The 16,950-nt window shown below is 50.4% G+C and overlaps 2 protein-coding genes across 12 annotated transcripts; both read right to left on the bottom strand.

Annotated features, from left to right (window-relative positions):
* Positions 1-1,801: 1,801 nt before the first annotated feature.
* LOC101801660 (TLC domain-containing protein 5) lies at positions 1,802-10,316 on the bottom strand. 8 transcript variants are annotated; one of them, XM_027444215.3, is made up of 5 exons: positions 8,310-8,960; positions 8,024-8,082; positions 7,389-7,467; positions 5,999-6,198; positions 1,802-5,635 (listed from the first exon to the last, which is right to left on the bottom strand). In XM_027444215.3, exons 4-5 carry the CDS (start codon positions 6,195-6,197, stop codon positions 5,097-5,099), a joined length of 738 nt encoding a protein of 245 aa, XP_027300016.2. In that variant the 5' UTR covers position 6,198; positions 7,389-7,467; positions 8,024-8,082; positions 8,310-8,960; the 3' UTR covers positions 1,802-5,096. The 8 variants fall into 8 exon arrangements, 7 of the variants coding, with proteins under 7 accessions (XP_027300016.2, XP_012958562.2, XP_027300017.2 ...); XR_011804962.1 differs by lacking the exons at positions 7,389-7,467; positions 8,024-8,082 and having other exon boundaries at positions 1,802-4,300; positions 4,894-5,635; positions 8,310-8,956; XM_013103108.5 differs by lacking the exons at positions 7,389-7,467; positions 8,024-8,082; positions 8,310-8,960 and adding exons at positions 9,645-9,758; positions 9,944-10,316.
* Positions 10,317-11,159: 843 nt separating this feature from the next.
* On the bottom strand, positions 11,160-13,977 carry LOC101802115 (TLC domain-containing protein 5). 4 transcript variants are annotated; one of them, XM_013103114.5, is made up of 3 exons: positions 13,857-13,977; positions 13,040-13,239; positions 11,160-12,468 (listed from the first exon to the last, which is right to left on the bottom strand). In XM_013103114.5, the coding sequence occupies exons 2-3, from the start codon at positions 13,233-13,235 to the stop codon at positions 11,930-11,932; spliced, it is 735 nt and encodes a 244-aa protein (XP_012958568.3). In that variant the 5' UTR covers positions 13,236-13,239; positions 13,857-13,977; the 3' UTR covers positions 11,160-11,929. The 4 variants fall into 4 exon arrangements, with proteins under 4 accessions (XP_012958568.3, XP_027300020.2, XP_027300018.2 ...); XM_027444219.3 differs by having other exon boundaries at positions 13,040-13,236; positions 13,857-13,963; XM_027444217.3 differs by lacking the exon at positions 13,857-13,977 and adding an exon at positions 13,650-13,737.
* Positions 13,978-16,950: the final 2,973 nt, after the last annotated feature.

Here is a 16,950-nt window from a genome sequence, read left to right as displayed (position 1 = left end):
TCTGAAGTGATACAGGATTTAAACAACATAACACAAACTTTCCTGAAAACCTGTAGCTTGTAACACATGAAAACCAACAGAAATGGACACTTTCTCTTTTCCATGTGAGATTAGCTACCAGTAAGCTGCTCTAACTTTGTGAAAGTTTTTGCACACACTTTCCAGATCTGTTCAGTTGCTTCTGGAAGTCATTCTCTAAAGATGCCTAAGATTGCCAACTTACCAGCTGCCAAACTGCCCCTGGGACTTGAGGGAAACAGGACAAAGCCAGCAAAAGCTGACACCTTCTTCTCTTGCACAGATTTACAAGAGCACATATTGAAGCTGACTTGGAAAGAGAAAAGCATTAGTTCGTTTTGGTATAACCAAGAAGAAGTTATTCCTTGTCTAGAAATTGCTTAAGCAACGCGAGGCTAATGCTGACTCTAATTCTCTCTTGGTTTCTGAAATTTGATTTCCTTAGGAATGGCAGCAGACTTGTTATTTTACTTCCAGCTAAGCTATACAAAGTCTGCAACTATCAGGAGCATACACACAACTACCATGAAGCTTAAAGCATTCTCTTATCTTTTATACCCAAGGAACAGGCCAGCTGACAGCACTGGTATTAGTCTAAAACCAGACTCTAAAGACCTAAACCACCATGCTTTTAGAGCAGTGTTTGGACTACTGTTGCAAGGGAATAAAGCCTCCAATTTCACAAAATAGCAATTTCTTCAAATACAAGTAAGGAGTTTAATTATAAAGAGAGGGCAGAAGACCAAAAGGAAGTTAGCTTTATAAAGCTCCACTGCAGGGCCTGCAGTAGAAGCTAGTGGCAGGCAGTGGGGAAGGAATGGGTTTAAAAGAAATAATGGGAAGACGTAAAATGAAATAAATTGGGTCAGAGGCAGATGTCACTTTTTGCAGTGAAGCACCTTTGCTCATGAACTTAAGACTAGATTCTAGTGTGTAATTTGAAGTTGTGAAACCTGGAAGATGCTTGGAGCTCCAAAGCAAAGCTGCAGAACATTACTGTGCTTTCTTCTCCGATTGCAGACTACCTCAGAGGTTAAACAAACTCCCAGGATAAATTATTGAAGTCCCTGACACCACTTCACCATGCAGCCAGGCTGCTTGTAGAGTGTTAAACAGGCCAGTAACTCTAGAGGACTCAACACTACACAGCTGCTCCACAGTGCTGGAGGATTTTGAGGTAGATTTAGGGTTACACTCAAACAAAATTCACTTAGCTGTTCATAGAAAACAGACTCTGGCATGATAGATCTCTGGCAAATACTGTGATCATAAGCAAGGCAGAGTTGGTTCCGGGTCTGCACAGTGCCTGGGTGTCTCACTGAAAGCACCACTCTGACATTTTCCTCCCCTGTTTCAGGAGCACCATTTGAAGACAGCTTTTGAAAGGACACCCTTCCAAATCACATTTGATGAAGATGTTCCCCATGTCACTGGCTTTCCAAGTGCCAAGCTATCGCATTAAGGGCAGAAGCAACCCCCGTGTGAACAGATCTGAGCCCTGCGCAGCATCTTCCTGGCAGCTCGCACCTCCCACAGCAGATTAAGTGACAAAGTGCCTGGGGAGCTTTGGGGCACGAACAGAACAGGATGTACACAGCTCCCTGCAGCTGCACAGATCTGCAGTTTCTCTCTGGCCCTGAGTGAAAGCAGCCCCCCAGCATGTAAGCAATACCCTGGCGAGCACACGGAGTGACAGACCAGCACCTCTCAGCCCCCAGCTTTGTTCAACGCCAACTCATGCAGCAGCACACAGAAGAACTCCATTCAAAGACAGAAAACCAAATTCCTCATATAATTAAATAATCTTTATTTTATAAAACATAATACAAAGCATCTACACCATTCACTGGTGGAACATTAGTTGCTATTACACAGTAATGCAAACACAGGTTATTATTTCACACTAGTTCTGCAGTTTCCTTTTACACTTGCTGCAGGCACCACGGACTAGCCTGAGGACAGGTCCCACCGCGTGCTCCACAGCTTACAGGTTATACTTCTGCTTGGGTCTGTGATTCTATGCTGGAGCCCACCAGGCAGACTACGAAGCCTTGCTCTGCAACATCACTGCTAGCTCTACCTCACAGAGCCATTCCTAACTGCCCTTTTGTCTTCTGGTGCCTTTGCTTAACATCTAAAGCCTCGACATTGATCACTTCTTCCAACCCAGTTCCTCACAGTTCAAAGAAGGAGGCCCCTCAGCCATTAAATGCATTACCTTAATATTTTCATGCAAAGTGCTTCACAGATACCTGCAATCACTAACCGGCATCCCAATTCTCCATTCCTGCTTGGGGAGGTTGTGCACAGAAGGGCTACAGCCACGCATTAAGCTGCACACCAAATCTCACCAGAGGCTGGGGTCCGAATCACCAAGTCTGCTCAGGAAACTGCTCCTGCTGGGCAAGACAAGTGCACTGAGAAATGAACAGGCTCCATTTTCAGCTGCGCTTCCTCAGGACCTGCTGCTGAAAGCCCTCCCTGCGATCTTAGCCCTTATTCCCTGGTCAGGCTGGCTGCCGAAACTCTTCTGACTCCAGATTTGTTGCAGTCCTCAGTAGGGAACACCCTCCAGGCATCCTTTCTTTAACCTGGGAGTCTAGCTGAACAAGAAGGACCTGGGCTCACTTTTATATGGATGTCTAGCTCACTTGTTTCGACTCCTACCCATAAGCACTGCTGCAAAGCACTTTGCAGTCATGCTTTTAAACAAGCCTGATGCTGGGAAGTGTCACGTTCAGGTTAGAAATAACTAAATATGGGCCACAGAGAGAAGTGCTTCACTCCAAGCAACAGCAATTCGCCTCGATACAGCGCAGCTTGACAGAGACCACCAAGCTTTACTCAAAGGTGGCTTAGTGGTAACAGATGAAAACGCCCCACGAGGTAGCTGAATATTGTACCCACTTCACGAGGGGGGTAAGCTGAGGCAAAAAGCCTCCTTGACACATCCCACGCCTGCAGCAGAGCTGGGAAGGAACCGGCGAGCCCTGACTAGCCCTTCTTGCCTCCCTCCGAGGCAGTCACATCACTTTGCTGTGCCGAATGAGTCAAGTTTGGGTTGAAGGACCAGCTCATCACCAGCTGGCTCTGCTGATCGGAAGCCCTTTGGCTGCAACAGGCAAGGCTGGCAGCAGCACGACAGCCCTGGTGCTGAGCACAGAGCTTAAAGAACACACAGGGAAACAAACAGCAGCTGCTGCCAGCTGGGCAGCAGGTTTTTTTTCCCCTGTAAATGGAACCAGACAGATAACTAACATGTTTTCTTCTGGACAAGTACACTTCTCTTCTTAAAAAAAAAATGCCAGGTTCTGTGCCTCTCATTTCTTTAATTATTGGGCCATAAAATAAATCTCTCTTACCCTGTAAACATTCACTTTCATCAAGTGAACCAGATCTAATCAGGAAGAGAGAAGTGAATCTAAAGCCCAGAGGTCAAAGCATCAATGCAGATGAAGAAAAGCCAAGATTAGGTCTCTGGCTTGAAGAGGGCAGAGGACAGATCTGGAGCTGGGTGTCTCTCCCACCCTACCTAGTGGGTTTTGATGATGTATCCTGATTACTCTTTAACCCAAAATCCCAGTTTGGATCTGAAGAAACTCTTGTCAAAACTGTTGTCTGTGGTCCTTGGAAAAAACATCAATGCTCATTTGAAGTGAGCTGTATTTATACTTCCACCTACAGTCCTCCACTGTCTTTAAACGCTGGGACAGACTCTGGATTCAGACACAGTGACAGGAATCTGGATTGACACCTTCAAGAGCAACAGAAATACACACACAGCCTTTACTACAAGTCGGGTTCTGCACCCTGTTCCCTTTAGGCTGCCAGAAACGGCAAGTACAGATTATTCTGCAGTGATCTGCAAATGCACCCTACATTTACTGCTCTCGTTTTTAGAAGTTACAGCTTGGGGAAGGTATTTGAGGGTCTCAGGACAAGCCACTGGGTCTCAGGCTTGCTCCAAACTATGCCTGCATTTGGGCCAATAAATAAAGCAGAGGGAAGTTTGCTGTTCTGCAGACACAGCAGTGCTGGGCCCGTGTTGGAGGTCAGAAAACCACTTACAAGTCCTGATGGGGCTTCTCATAAAGGAGAGCGTTGGTCACTCACGGAGCCAGGAGCAGAATTTAGAGAGCGTGGGCAGAGCTTTAACAGTCAGGAGTGAAGAGGGGGGAAAACGTCACAAAAGCGCTTCCCATCAGGGGCTGCATCTTTGGGTGTGTTCATGGAGCACCGAGTCCTGCAAGGTGCCAGTGCTGACCAGAGCTTCTGGACACTACTGAAAAATAAGTTACCAATACGTTATTAAATAAGTTATTGAAAGAAATTAGGGTAGGAAAGAGTGACCTGCTTAAAATACTGTTCCTTCTAGAGTCACGCTCTAGCTCAACCACCAGAACCACTTCTCCCAAAGGAACCATGGGGATAATGAACAAAGTGCAGGTAACAACCACCATTCTGCATTTACATAGCACCTCTCAAGTGAAGATCTAAAAGTGCATAACACAGATGGATCGGCTCCATCACCCCCAAATCACAGATGGGGAAATTAGGCACAGAGTTGGAGAGTTACGTGACTTGCCCAAGGTCACATAACAAGTTGGTGGAAGAGCCAAGAATCCCAGCTCCCACAAAACACTAAAACACACTCCTTCCTAGCAGCACGTCGTCACTCCAGCTGCCTAGACTGTACAGGACACTGAACATCGACATCTAGTGTTATGTTCTCATCTCTTCCAAGACCATAGCAATGCCGAAGGAGTTAGCTGCTAACACTGCTATTTACACCTGCACTGCTGGACCAGTTACAGTTAGTCAGTAAAATTAGCCCTTCTTTCACCCCTATCATTTAGCGTATGCTTACGTACACACCGAGCTAGCCTCTGCCAGGCCAAACACTGCAGATCCGATGAATCCGTGGCACAGCTCCATGGATTTCAATGGAGTTATGCCAGGGATAAATTTGGCTCCAGAATTGCTAACGTGTGTTGGCTCCTCTCCCGACAGTGGCATCTCAGGCATGATCCCCTTCCTGCCAGCCCGTGAACTCGAGGAAGTTTTTACTCAGCATCCAGTCAGTGGTTTTTCAGATGGCCGTTCGTTTTCAAGTACAGCTCCTCACTCCTCCGACTCCTCCAAGCGTGGTACTTCTTCATGCTCTTCCTCCTAGCGAAGCGACAGATGCTGACCATGAAGACCCAGGAGACGGCGTACATGATGACACCGCCCAGCTTGATGTACCACCTGGGCTTGGGAGAGGCGAGCTCACAGTACATCAGCCAGGCTCCCACTCCGATCCGCACCCCGGTGAAGAGGACCACGAAGAAGAAGTCCACCACGTCGCCCGTGAGGCTGTGGTAGCACCCCGTCTCCTTCAGGAACCAGCGGGCTTGCAACAGCGGGTTCGTGATCTCGCTGCCGAAGATGACGGCGTTGACCTCTGCGGCCGACTCCCCGAGTGCCAGGGATGCTGTGATGCCCAGGATGCTCACCAGGTGGTGGGCCAGCATCAGGGCACCCTCTGTCTGGAAATACACGCACCAACAGAGGTCGAAGAGGAAGTAGCCCAAGCTAAGGCACAGCCCGTGTACCTGGAGAGCTGTGTTTGGTGATCCTGAAACACAGAGACACCAAGGAGAGCTTTAGAGCAAGGAGGCAACCAGCAGGCAGGTTCTGAGATGGGGAGAGGGGATTCACCTTCAGCACAGGCAGGCTGATATTGTCCCGTACTGGTCACAGCTCCATCAGAGGAGTCAGAACGTGATCACACGCTCTGCCAGACTGCAGCTGGGGGAGGCGTTATGCTAGCAAAACACAGCACCAGTCTCCCCTTTTCTCCAGTACCTTCAACCACAAAGCACCTCAGATATCCCTGCAACCAACATCCCTCACGTGGGCTATGTATCAAGGCAACAGGAAAATCCCACCTTGTGCCAGCACCCACTGGAGGGCTCAGGAGCACAAATTCACCACTCACCTGGGTGACTCAAAGGCCAGGGGCCATCGATGAAGCCAATGTAAGCAGAGAGGCAGGTAGCGAGGATGCCGTGGGTCAACGTGACCAGCCTGCAGCTCCATTCGTAACTCCGGTGCTTGTAGCGATGGCAGAACCACGCGTAGAGGGAGAGCCAGGCAAGCAGGCTGCAGGCGACTCGCAGGGGCAGGGCGAACAGCATCCTGACACAGGAACAGAAGCACAAAACGCATCAGAAGGACTCACCTTCAACATTAACACCACCCTGTGGAGCATTTCACCAGCAGCCATCCCAGCACTGCACGTACAGGGCTGTTTCCTGATGGTGTTGTTTGCTCCTAACAATTTTATTTTTTTTTCTGCAGAGGAACTGCAGTCTCTCTGGAGAAAGGCCCACACCAAAGAGTAATTCGTGCCAATTTGGGCAGATTCACCATGGGGCCAGCAGCACACAGACCCCACCAGCACCCCCTCAACTATTAGCATGCATCGAAAACAATTCCTTGCAAGACAGTGAGTTCCTAGCTCACTGAAGAGAAAACACGTCAGAATTTGGGAACGCACCTCAGGTGACTTCCCCAACCAGTCTACAGTGCAGGATCTGCTGGGATATTTTAGTGCTCCTCTGCACTGCCTGAGGGACAGGCTGAGGAGCTCCACATCTAGCGACAAGGCTTTGATCCAGAGCTACTCCAGCCCCTTCATTTTTCTGCCCTGCCCACGTAGTCTGCACTTCAATGGTCTGCTTGTGTTGCCCCACCAGACCTACTTATCCCACCTGCTGTTTGCTAGGCTGGTTCCTCCTCTACCGCAATAAAAGACAAGAAAACCCAAAAAACACAGTCTCTTGCTAGGTCCACACACTGAACTCTCCCACCTGCAGACTTCACATCATTTTTTTCTGGCACCAAGACCTCCAAATCTTTTTGATGCAACAGGATTAGCAGGTATGCCCATAAAGACTCTTTAACCAGTCCTTCTTTTCTATGTCCTCCCTCATGCTTGTTGATGTTTATAAAAGCTCTCCAAGACATACAAGATACGTCTCATTTCTGGGCATTCAGGGAAGTGTAGCAAAAGAAGCTGAGTCACACTCAGGCCACGCAGGTCTCCAGTTGTGCCAAAAGCACCGCCGGTCCTGGGGCTCGCTGAGCACCGCAGCTGGGGAACACCGAGAGGATACGGATGGTGCAGAGTCAGAGGTGCAGCTCCCGACCTTCCTGCCTGGCCTGTTTTAAGTGTGACCAGGCATGACTTAGGAGGCTGGATAAACAAAACCATTACGCTTTAATGGGCCTCGGGAACACGGGGAGATGAAATAAGGATGTGATTAACCGCTCTGACTGGGCGTTTCCATTGGCATCCCTGGTACTCGAGGCCCATATGCACTCACAGTCGGGGTAAGGCAGGAGGAATCCTGATGTGACAGAAGGGACTGATGGGCTGAGGAGCCTGCTGGAAGGACACCTGACCTGCAAAAAAGGGCAAAAAGCCTGCTGGAAGGATACCCAACCTGCAAAAAAGGGCAAAAAGCCTGCTGGAAGGGCACCTGAACCTGCAAAAGAGGGCAATAAGCCTGCTGGAAGGGCACCTGAACCTGCAAAAAAGGGCAAAAAGCCTGCTGGAAGGACACCTGAACCTGCAGAAGAGGGCAATAAGCCTGCTGGAAGGGCACCTGAACCTGCAAAAGAGGGCAAGCACGTCGAGGTGTTTTCCACACCTACACCTGAAAAAAATATTTCTGTATTTCCCTAGGGAAAAAAAAAAAAAAAAAAAGGAAGGGGCTTTCTTTCAATTACACATCAAAGCTCAATGCCTGTCATTAGCATGTACAATATATATTTTATCTGTCAATCATGCCTCTCACTGCACACTGAAAAGGGCAAAAGCCTTTAAAACAGGCGGTAATTATATTATTATCCATATCACCCCTTTAGAAGGAGCAGCAGCGTTTGCATTATCAGCAGCACCGGAGCCACGAATAAAAGCAGCACAACCCAACGCGCCTCAAATCCCAGCCCAGCTCACCCCAAAAGAGCTTCAACCCCTGACGGACATCTCCAGAGAAGTATCACTTCCTCCTTTTTCTAAAAAAAAAGGGAAAAAACACCCCAACATCACCCCATAACCGTGCACAGGCCCCATCCCCTCCAGCCCCCGGAGGCCCCGCTGTGGGCCTTGCCTCGGTGCTCCCCAGCCTGGCTGCACCCGGAGCCGGCTGCTGGAGCCAAGCGAGGCCGGGGCTGTAGGGCCGGGGTGGTGGAGGGCCCTTGGGGGTCCCCCCAGCCCTACAGGGGCCTCCCCACGAACCCACCTGCGGGAAGCGGCTCGGCCGCCGCCGCGGCTGCTGGGCCACGCTCCGTGCCTGGGAAGAGAAAGCGGCGGCGGCGGCCGAGGGGCGCCCGCTGGCGGGGCGGAGGGACGGCGGCTGGCCCTGGGGAAGGGGCCCTGTGCTCGCCCCCAGACCCTCAGCCCCAGGAAGGGCTGGTTGGGGTCAGGGCTGTGCCCCCCCCGGTCCTCACAGGCCTTGGTTTTGGTGGTCAGCGGGGTGTTGCTCGCGGAGCGAGGCAGCCACAAGGCACGCACGGAGCATCCCTTTGGCCTGCGGGCATGGGAGATGAGCCCCACGCAGCCACGGCATCACTCATCTCGCGTCCCAAAGATAACAGGCACGGCCACGGCCGCGTCTTGCTCGCATCCAGGCAGGAGGGGACGTGAGCTGGCTCTCCTGCGGGAGTTGCCGAACCGCAGCAGCGTGAAAGCAGCGTACCCCGCGGGGTTCATCGCCAGCACAGCACAGAGCGTGCAGCTTCAGCAGGCTGGGGAAGCACACACCCCTGCCCTAAGCCTACCCTCCCAGCCTGTGCTTATGCAGCAGTTGCAAAGCCTGGTAATTTCTTCTCACTGCAAGCATTCGGTACAAACACACCTCTTTTCCACCTTCCCCCCCCCCACAGAGCAGCAAAACAGGGTGCTTCAAGTAGCTCACAAAAATATCTTCCTCCGACCAGCAGACTTATTTCTTTCTTAAGTTTCAATCAAAGCAATCTCTCACACCCTGGATTAGTATGTATTTTCATCCTGTCGGGTTTTACCTTTTGAAATACAAATGGTGGGAGTGTCATGTCAGCCTCTCATGACACTTGTAACCATCCTGTTTTCAGCTGGGTATCTCCCTATCTCACCTTTCCAGTTCAAGCCAGGCACAATTCCTATTGCTACGAGACGCTCATCCTTCTGCTATTTCAACACGACATCCTTACTAGCATTAATAGCACACTTGTTTCCCTGACAAATCTTAGGTCTCATCTTGCTTTCCTCCACCTCTGTTGGACCAGGCACCAGGCCAGCCCTAATAGCCTCAATGACAAATGAGGCAGAGCTGTTCTGACGTTCAGTTTAGGATAAAGAACAGCACGGGTACACAGAAAGCTACAGGACTAATGTTGACTCACGGCACAGAAACTGAGCAGGCAGGAAGAACAGCAGAGACGGTCACAAAAGAACAGAGTCACAAGAAGGCAAGGATTATTTACTGCCAGAGGTGGTTTTAGAGGAGGGGTTTTCTGTGTATTTATTTTATATTTTTAAGATCATATGATGTGAAATATTTGCATACAGTGAGATACAAGGTGGCAAGCTAACTCACCTCCCAGTGGACTGTACCAGAAATTAGGTGCAGTTTCTACGCTAATTTTCTTGTTTGCTTCGTGCAGAGTCAGCTGTTTCCATAGGTAGGCTGAGTTCCACCGGCTTACTTTGCCTGCAGATGAATAGCATTCAGCAAAACAGCTCAGGACAGGAACCTCTCCTAACAGTTATTTGCACACTACTGCCCATTATAGTATAGCTATACCCTTGCTCATCATTCAGTTCTTCCTTTTCTTTCCGTACCTATTCTAACAAGAGCTTATAGCACCAAGAGGGTCACAGGATTTATTAGCTTACCTTCACTTGGAAACTATTTGTCCAGAAATGAACTGGGAATATACAGCAGCAAAGGCACCAGTGCTGCAGAGAGGAGGCAGCCTGGGAAGTAGGCCACGGCCAAAATTTAACAGGAGCTCCATGACCCATGCCCATCAAGAGCAAGCACCGCCTGACTCATTGGCAAGGCAGGTTATGGGTTCATTAGTCACAACTGTGAGCTTCAGCTGACCCTCATCCATCCTCCAGACCTCGAGCCAGAGCCCATGGCTCTGCCCAGGCTTGTTTGCCCACCAGCTCTCTGCTTCCCAAGCTGCACAAAAGGGCACAAGCCAGAGCTTTGCCTGTGACTACTGGCCTTGGCATGCTTAGCCTTCCCTCAAGCCTGCTTCGCTCAGGAAAAACTTCAGTTGCCCTCCTTAAGACGCAGAACAAAAGAAAATTACAGCAATTGTTTCTTTTTAAAAAGAAAACATGTCTTTATTGGAATTATTATCACTCAGGGGAGTTTTCACAAGAGCACAGTGACTCCAAGAGCTGCCACCTCCCCAGGCCAGGCCCCCAACGCCACACTGGAGACCCATCAGGAGTGCAAGCCTCCTGCCTTTCTGACCATATTAATCCACCTCCTCGCCTGGATTCACAACTGCAATGCATTCAGGGGGCACCTCTAAAGTTACTTCATGCCATTTAAGCTCTCCAGACACCTTCCTGCAGCCCCCAGCCAAGGCAGGTATCAGCACCAGGCAGGGCAGGAGGCATGGAGCTGCTGGGACCACCCCACCACAGCAGCACCGCCACCTTTCCCCTCCTGTGACTCTGCAGCAGGAGGAGAAAGTGCCACACAAGCAGCCTCAGGGCTCCCTAGGTCTATAGAGATGCTCTTCTCAGTGAAGTCTTCAAAAGCAGGAGGGAAGGAAAGGCAACCAGCCTCGCTGAGCCTGAGGGGAACTCGAGGCCATTTGTTTCCCAGCTGTAAGCAAGGCTTTTATGGGAAGCGGAGGGATCCAAACTGCAGCCTCAGAACGAGGGAAATTCACATTAAAACCCCAGGGGAAAGTCAGAACACAATTCTGAGAGGTAAAGACAACAATAGAACTGGTCCATACTCCGAGACCTGCTGGTATGGAGCGGACGTTACACTGAGATCTGCCTAAATGTCCCTGTCACCACTGACAATGTGGGCATGCACTGGATTCTTGTTGGCCTCGCATTCAGCTTAATTGATCTGTAATAAATCAGTCCCAGAACAGAGAGCAGCCAGAGAGGACTCAGATCTATCATCTCTCACACAAAAAGTGCCTACTTAAAGAAAAACAATAATCCAAGACTAGATAAACACCTGCTTATGGAGTTTATCAGCACTACCCCAGTTCTGGATTCCTGTTTGCAAGGAACAGGGCCTTGTAAGCGCCAGAGTCAAACTCAGGGAGGTCACAGTGCTCTGAGATCAATATCTGCTCGAATGCAAGCATCTAAATAAAAAGAAATGTGTCAGTAAAAACAATGAGGTAAAACATAGCCTCACCCTCCATTTCCATCGTTTCACACAAACGACAACTCCACTGTACTCCTACGACTACTCTGATTCTCAAACTTTCATCCAAGTTCTTGGTCAAATGTTTTGCCCAGTTTCTGGATTAGGTAAGAGTGAGGCTGAGTTAAGTCTTGGCTAGGTCACCCCACTATCTGGTTACACCAGCAAGGGGATGGTATTTTCCTGATTAGACTTTCTGGCCCTACACCATAGCTGCAGGCCGGTCAGGCCCAGCATTAATGCCCTGCTAGAGGCTGCACCGCTGCTGGAGAAGGCAGCAGACATGCTCAGTTCCTCACACTTACACTTAAATCTCCTTTCTACCAGTTTTTCTGCACACCTGATTCATCTTCTCTGTGGGTGGCAGAAAGCTGCTGGCACCAGAAAGTCAATTCTGTGCCACTTTCAGGAGTTCTCATCACCAAAATGGGCCTCAGGAGCCATCCCAAGGGCCCCTTCCACAACCACCATTAATGAGCTGTCAGGTGCCCGTTCGTTTTCACAGGTGCATTCGTACTCCTCAGGCTTGTCCAGGAAGGGAATTTCTTCAACATTTTCCTCCTCACAAAGTGGCAGATCTCAACCAGGAACCCCAGAGATACGAGGTACATGGCCAGGCCCCCGGCCTTGAGGAGCCAGCTGGGCTGAGGGGACGCCAGCATTGCGTACATGATCAATGCTCCCCCCACAATGCGTAGCACAAGGAAGAGGAGCACGAAGAAGAAATCCACCACCTCGCCCAGCAAGGTGTGGTAGCGGCCCATTTCCCTCAGAAACCAGCGGGCCTGCAGCAGGGGGTTGGTGATCTCGCTAACAAAAACAACTGCGTTGACTTCCGTGGCAGACTTGCCGAGCCCCAGCACCATGATCATGCCACAGATGCTCAGCGTGTGGTGGAGCAGCATGAGGTCCCCCTCCGTCTGGAAATACAGGCACCAGCCCAGGTCAAAGATGAAGTAACCCAAGGTCAGGGCCAGCACGTGGATCTGAAGAGGTGTGTTTGGTGAACCTGAAATGAAAGACGTGCATAAGCCTGGGGTCTTAAATAAGACAGACTTCTAAAATACATAGCAAACAGGTGGCCAGCATGCCTCTTTCCTCCTTGCTTTCCGTGGTTATCCTACAGGACATGAACCAGGACACCTGGCTCTGCTCTCCCTTCACCCTGCCCAGAAAACCCAGGCAGGTCATCCCATCCCACCACGCTTGGCTTCTCCTTTTCTCTCCACCCTTTCAGAAAGCAGGGTGGGAGAGCCTGACCCCACCAGCAGAGCTATGTGAGATTTAACGATAGAAAAGAACAAACCCACAGTCAAGTGCCAGGAGTTATTATGCCCTTCAAGATGCAAACAGCGTTTAGTCTGTTCTCCACATTGCCACACCTAGCAGTAATAGCACCATAAATTCAGCCTGAAAGTCCTCAGTAAGTACATGAAGAGAACAGCAGCAAGATTAAAAATAAGAAGTGCTAGGAGCTGGAGAACAAGCCGGGGAGTTGAACAAAGTCGTGTACAGAACCAGGGGGGTCGTGTCGCCAGCAGATGACAAGGACGTGTGTCAGGGTAAAACTCCAAACATACCTGCATGGGTTAGAGGCCAGGGGCCATCCAGGAGAGCCACATAGCCCGAGAGGCAGGTGACAGCCACGCCGTGCAGCAGGGTGACCAAGCGGCAGCTCCACTCATGGGAGCGGTGCCTGTGCCAGTGGCAGCAGGCGGCATACAGGGACAGCCAGGCCAGCAGGCTGCACGCCACCTCGAGAACGATGGACACCATCCTGCTGAAGGCAGAGAGAGCAAGTTGTGAGCACAGCAGCTCCGTCACCGAGGGGTGATCACCTGGCCCTGCTTACTCATGTGGAAAAAAAACAGGAAGGAAGGAAAAAAAAAGAAAAGGGGAAAAAAAAAAGCCACATGCAAACAACCAAAAAAGTCCCAGATATGCTTCGCACCCTTGCCATGAGCACAGCACCCTGCAGAACAGAGCTGGACCCTCTTTAGCACCACTCTCCTGCACACCCTTCCTCCTTTCCACAGCCCTAACACCAATGGGAACAAATCCCCACAGCCCCAAAACATCCCACAGCTCCCTGCCCTGCTCGGGCACGGCTGGAACCCTCCAGGGAAGGGACCCCCGAAGGAAGGGACCCCCCAGGGGCTGGGGCTGGGGCAGCCCCCTCCGGCTCCTTACCGAGCTCAGGGCCACTGGGGACCGGCTGCGGGCTCCGGGAGCGCCCGGGGAGGCGGCGCTGGTGCTCCCCGAGAGGTTTTTATCCTCCCCCCGTCCCTCCCTGCTCCCCGCCCCCGGCCGGCACCTCCTGCCCCTCCGTTGCCCTGCCCCGAGGGGGAAAAGGGTCGCGGGAGTAAATCGGGAGAGGTTTTTGGGGAGCCTCCTCACCGCAAGAGTCCCGACCTCCGGGCTGGCAGCTTTGCGTCCTAGTGGAGGGGAAGAAAGCACGGAACAAAGGTGCTCAGGCAAGCAGGGGAGGTGCTCCTTTTTTTTTTTTTTTTTTTTTTTTTTTTTTTTAAAGTGTTCTGGAGTCCCTGATGAAGTTTCCTGCGTGGTTTGGTGGAGGTGACTGCATGGAGGGAGGAGGAAGAGGAGGAGAGGGGAGAGGGAGAGGAAGAGGAAGGACGCAGGGAATGGGACGAGCGATGGGGCAAATGATGGGGCAAACGATGAGGGCAGGGGGTTGTACCATGAAGGGCTGCACTTCCTCCACGTCCTTGTGATGAGCTTGGAGTCAGTGCCACGCTGTTTCTGTTCATTCAAGTCACGTAAAAATCTGCCTGAAGGAAACTCAGTGCCCCCAGCAACCCCAAACCTTCCTACAGAGCTCCGCGCAGGGAGTGGAAGCAATCACGGAGAGCTTTAGGACCTCACCTAAGGGTGCTTTTTTTTTGGGGGGGGGGGATCTCACTGCAGCTCTAGCCCTGCAGGCTCAAGCTACCCAGATCTATAAAAGTGAGCCTGAATTTAAGCCCAGCTTCTGATGGCATTGTGTAGGAGTGCTAGGGTTAGGCTCTCCACTAATGCTACCAGGAAGGTAAGCCCCAAGGCTGTGAGCATCAGGGATGATGAGGGCACCCGAAGGGAGCATTTAGACACTTAGAAAATGCTCAAAGACACCCTTCAGGTCACGGGGAAAACTGGGAAGGGCAAGGACTGAGCCCTGCTCGCCCTGCTTGCTCTCACTCCTCTCAGGTGGAAAGCAGAGGAGGAAAAGCAGAGGATGAGTAGAAATACCAACAGCAAATTATTCCATTTCCAACCCTTCCCAATCTTGCTTGAACTCAGGCACAGCCAAACAGCTTGGGTGTACCAGGAAGGACACAACCTCTGGATCCTGATATCCCACCCCCTGCCCCTTGCACACTCGCTCAGTGCTTTGGGGTCGCTGCAGCAGTCGCATGGAGGGGTCGCCCTTGATGTCAGCCACGAGTATTGGCTTTAGCATCTCCTACGTGCACCCTGACATCTGGCAGCAGAGAGGAAAATCAGGAGAACTTGTTCATGTATTCTGAGGATTCTGATTTAGCTGCCTATGGCTGAGAAGAGCAGGAGCCCAACTTCCAAGAGCATGCCATGTCCTTCCCCTGGTTTTTGTGTGAAGGGGGATCTGGCTCATTTCTCCAGCAAGCTTACGAGTGACCAGACAACAGATAAAAGATGAAGGGGGTTGCACTCCTCATTCTCAGAAGGAATAGAGATGGGGGACAGCTGACAACCGACTCTTCATTTACTACAGGGGTCCCATCACTAATGCTTGAGTCCTAACGTGGAGGAGCTCTCCTCAAAGAGGCAGGGACGGGGTGCGGAGACTGCTGTCGGGCACCAGGGCTGCTTTGGCAGCAGGTCAGGCCCAGGAGATGGTGTCAGTTCTTGAAGCCACCATGAGGCACCTCTGCTTGTGAGCAATTGTTCCCTGCGTTGTTTATTTATGGCTGTGGGAGGTGACTCTTGGTCTTGGAAAGCTGGAATTTCCTGCCCTGTGTATTTTTTAATCCCTTAGCTGCTCCTGAGAGATTGGAGCTATTCCTAGAAGACAGGGGAATGAAAACCTTTCCCTTCCAACCGTAGCTTTTTCTGAAAGAGATAAGCTGCTAGGTTTGTTTTCCCATTCAGGACTGGTTTATCAATAAACCTGAGAGCCACTTTATTGTGTCGGCAAACCTCCCAGCGGATATCAGCTCTCCTGTTGTGTTTGCACGACACCTGGCACAGCACGGCTTTGATCTCAGCTGCAACACTAATGTGCAGGTGCCGCTACCCAAGAACTTTGTAATTCCCCTCCCCAGCTTTCAGGATTCCTATTTGAAAATGTACTTAATGCTGCTTTTGTGGGAGGAAATTATGTAGGGGAATTTCTGAAAATGAAATATTAGTTAACAGCTGGATTTTGATATTGATGCATCTTGTCTATATTATTAAAATACGTACATGTACAGAAACTTATAAATACATGATTGCAAATGGTAATTTACCTTTTGCTACTCTCTTTTTTTTTGTTTGTTTCTTTGTTTTTTGGCAAAGAGGCTCATAAACCTCTGGGACCCTTCACCGAGGGCTTAAGCAGACTCTCAGCTGCCTCTGAAATCAACAGCTCAGCTACCAGCTACGCTGTTTAAAATTTGCAGGCTAGGGTTATGAAGGCAATCAAAATAGCCACTTCTGAGCTTTTAATTAATCGTCTACAAAATAACCGGACATTTTTCACAGTACAAATGAGCTTGAAACCTGAGTTTTTCCTCTTAGTATAATAAATGTCTCCTCTGACGGCAGCAGAATCCGCTGTGATGTTCGTCAGTGGTGACCTGTGCTGTTTTGCGCAAATTGAGGACTGGGAGGAGGAGAGGATTGTCATCGCCTAATGGGGATTAAGTGGTTTGTCCAAGGTCATGCAGGAAGTGAGTGAATAGGCTGTAAGCTAAGAAAGGTGGCCCGAAAGCACAGAATCAGGTTTAAATTCATTCTTCCCTTACGCTAGCCTTTACATATTTGTAATTGCCAGAATTTTTGTAAATATTAGAGTCATTGTCTTAGCAGCGTGATACACGTTTCCAGTATGCAGCACAGCTTTAGCTACAAGAATTCTGCACCTTAGCAGGGAGAGGCCACAGCAAGGCCCCTTCGTGCTACCTGAGCACCTTTGTCGGATGGAGCTGGCTTTGAATAAGGATCAGAAAATTATTGCTGACTCCGGGATCTTCTCAGGGGTCTGTTTAGTGCCAGAGCAGGTGACAGCCACAGCTCTTTTTCAGCCCTGCTCAGAACCCAACCCCTGCTGACGTTATTCATAGCCTGGTGGCACGCTCGGTGCAGCCACGTGCTAATCACTTCTCAGGCTGGCATGAACCCCCCAGCTTGATTGTTTCACCCTAATGTGCAGGATCCTCAGTGCAGAGGGAGGTGTTTCTATGCAAGGCCTCAGAGCAGAGGTGGCTTCTCCAGGGGGATCACCAGTTTCCCACTTACCCACGCCTCATGCTCG

This window comes from Anas platyrhynchos, chromosome 25, assembly GCF_047663525.1.
Source record: "Anas platyrhynchos isolate ZD024472 breed Pekin duck chromosome 25, IASCAAS_PekinDuck_T2T, whole genome shotgun sequence".
Classification (NCBI taxonomy): Eukaryota; Metazoa; Chordata; class Aves; order Anseriformes; family Anatidae; genus Anas; species Anas platyrhynchos.
The sequence above is the reverse complement of the archived record's forward strand: the minus strand, read 5'-3'. Positions and strand labels throughout refer to the sequence as shown.

Excerpts from the sequence above, each read along its gene's own strand:
- LOC101801660 (XM_013103108.5), bottom strand. The coding sequence starts at position 6,197 with ATGCTGTTCGCCCTGCCCCTGCGAGTCGCCTGCAGCCTGCTTGCCTGG. Across the intron at positions 5,636-5,998 it reads CTGGCCTTTGAGTCACCCAG|GATCACCAAACACAGCTCTC; the intron begins GTGAGTGGTGAA and ends TCTGTGTTTCAG.
- LOC101802115 (XM_013103114.5), bottom strand. The coding sequence starts at position 13,235 with ATGGTGTCCATCGTTCTCGAGGTGGCGTGCAGCCTGCTGGCCTGGCTG. Across the intron at positions 12,469-13,039 it reads CTGGCCTCTAACCCATGCAG|GTTCACCAAACACACCTCTT; the intron begins GTATGTTTGGAG and ends CTTTCATTTCAG.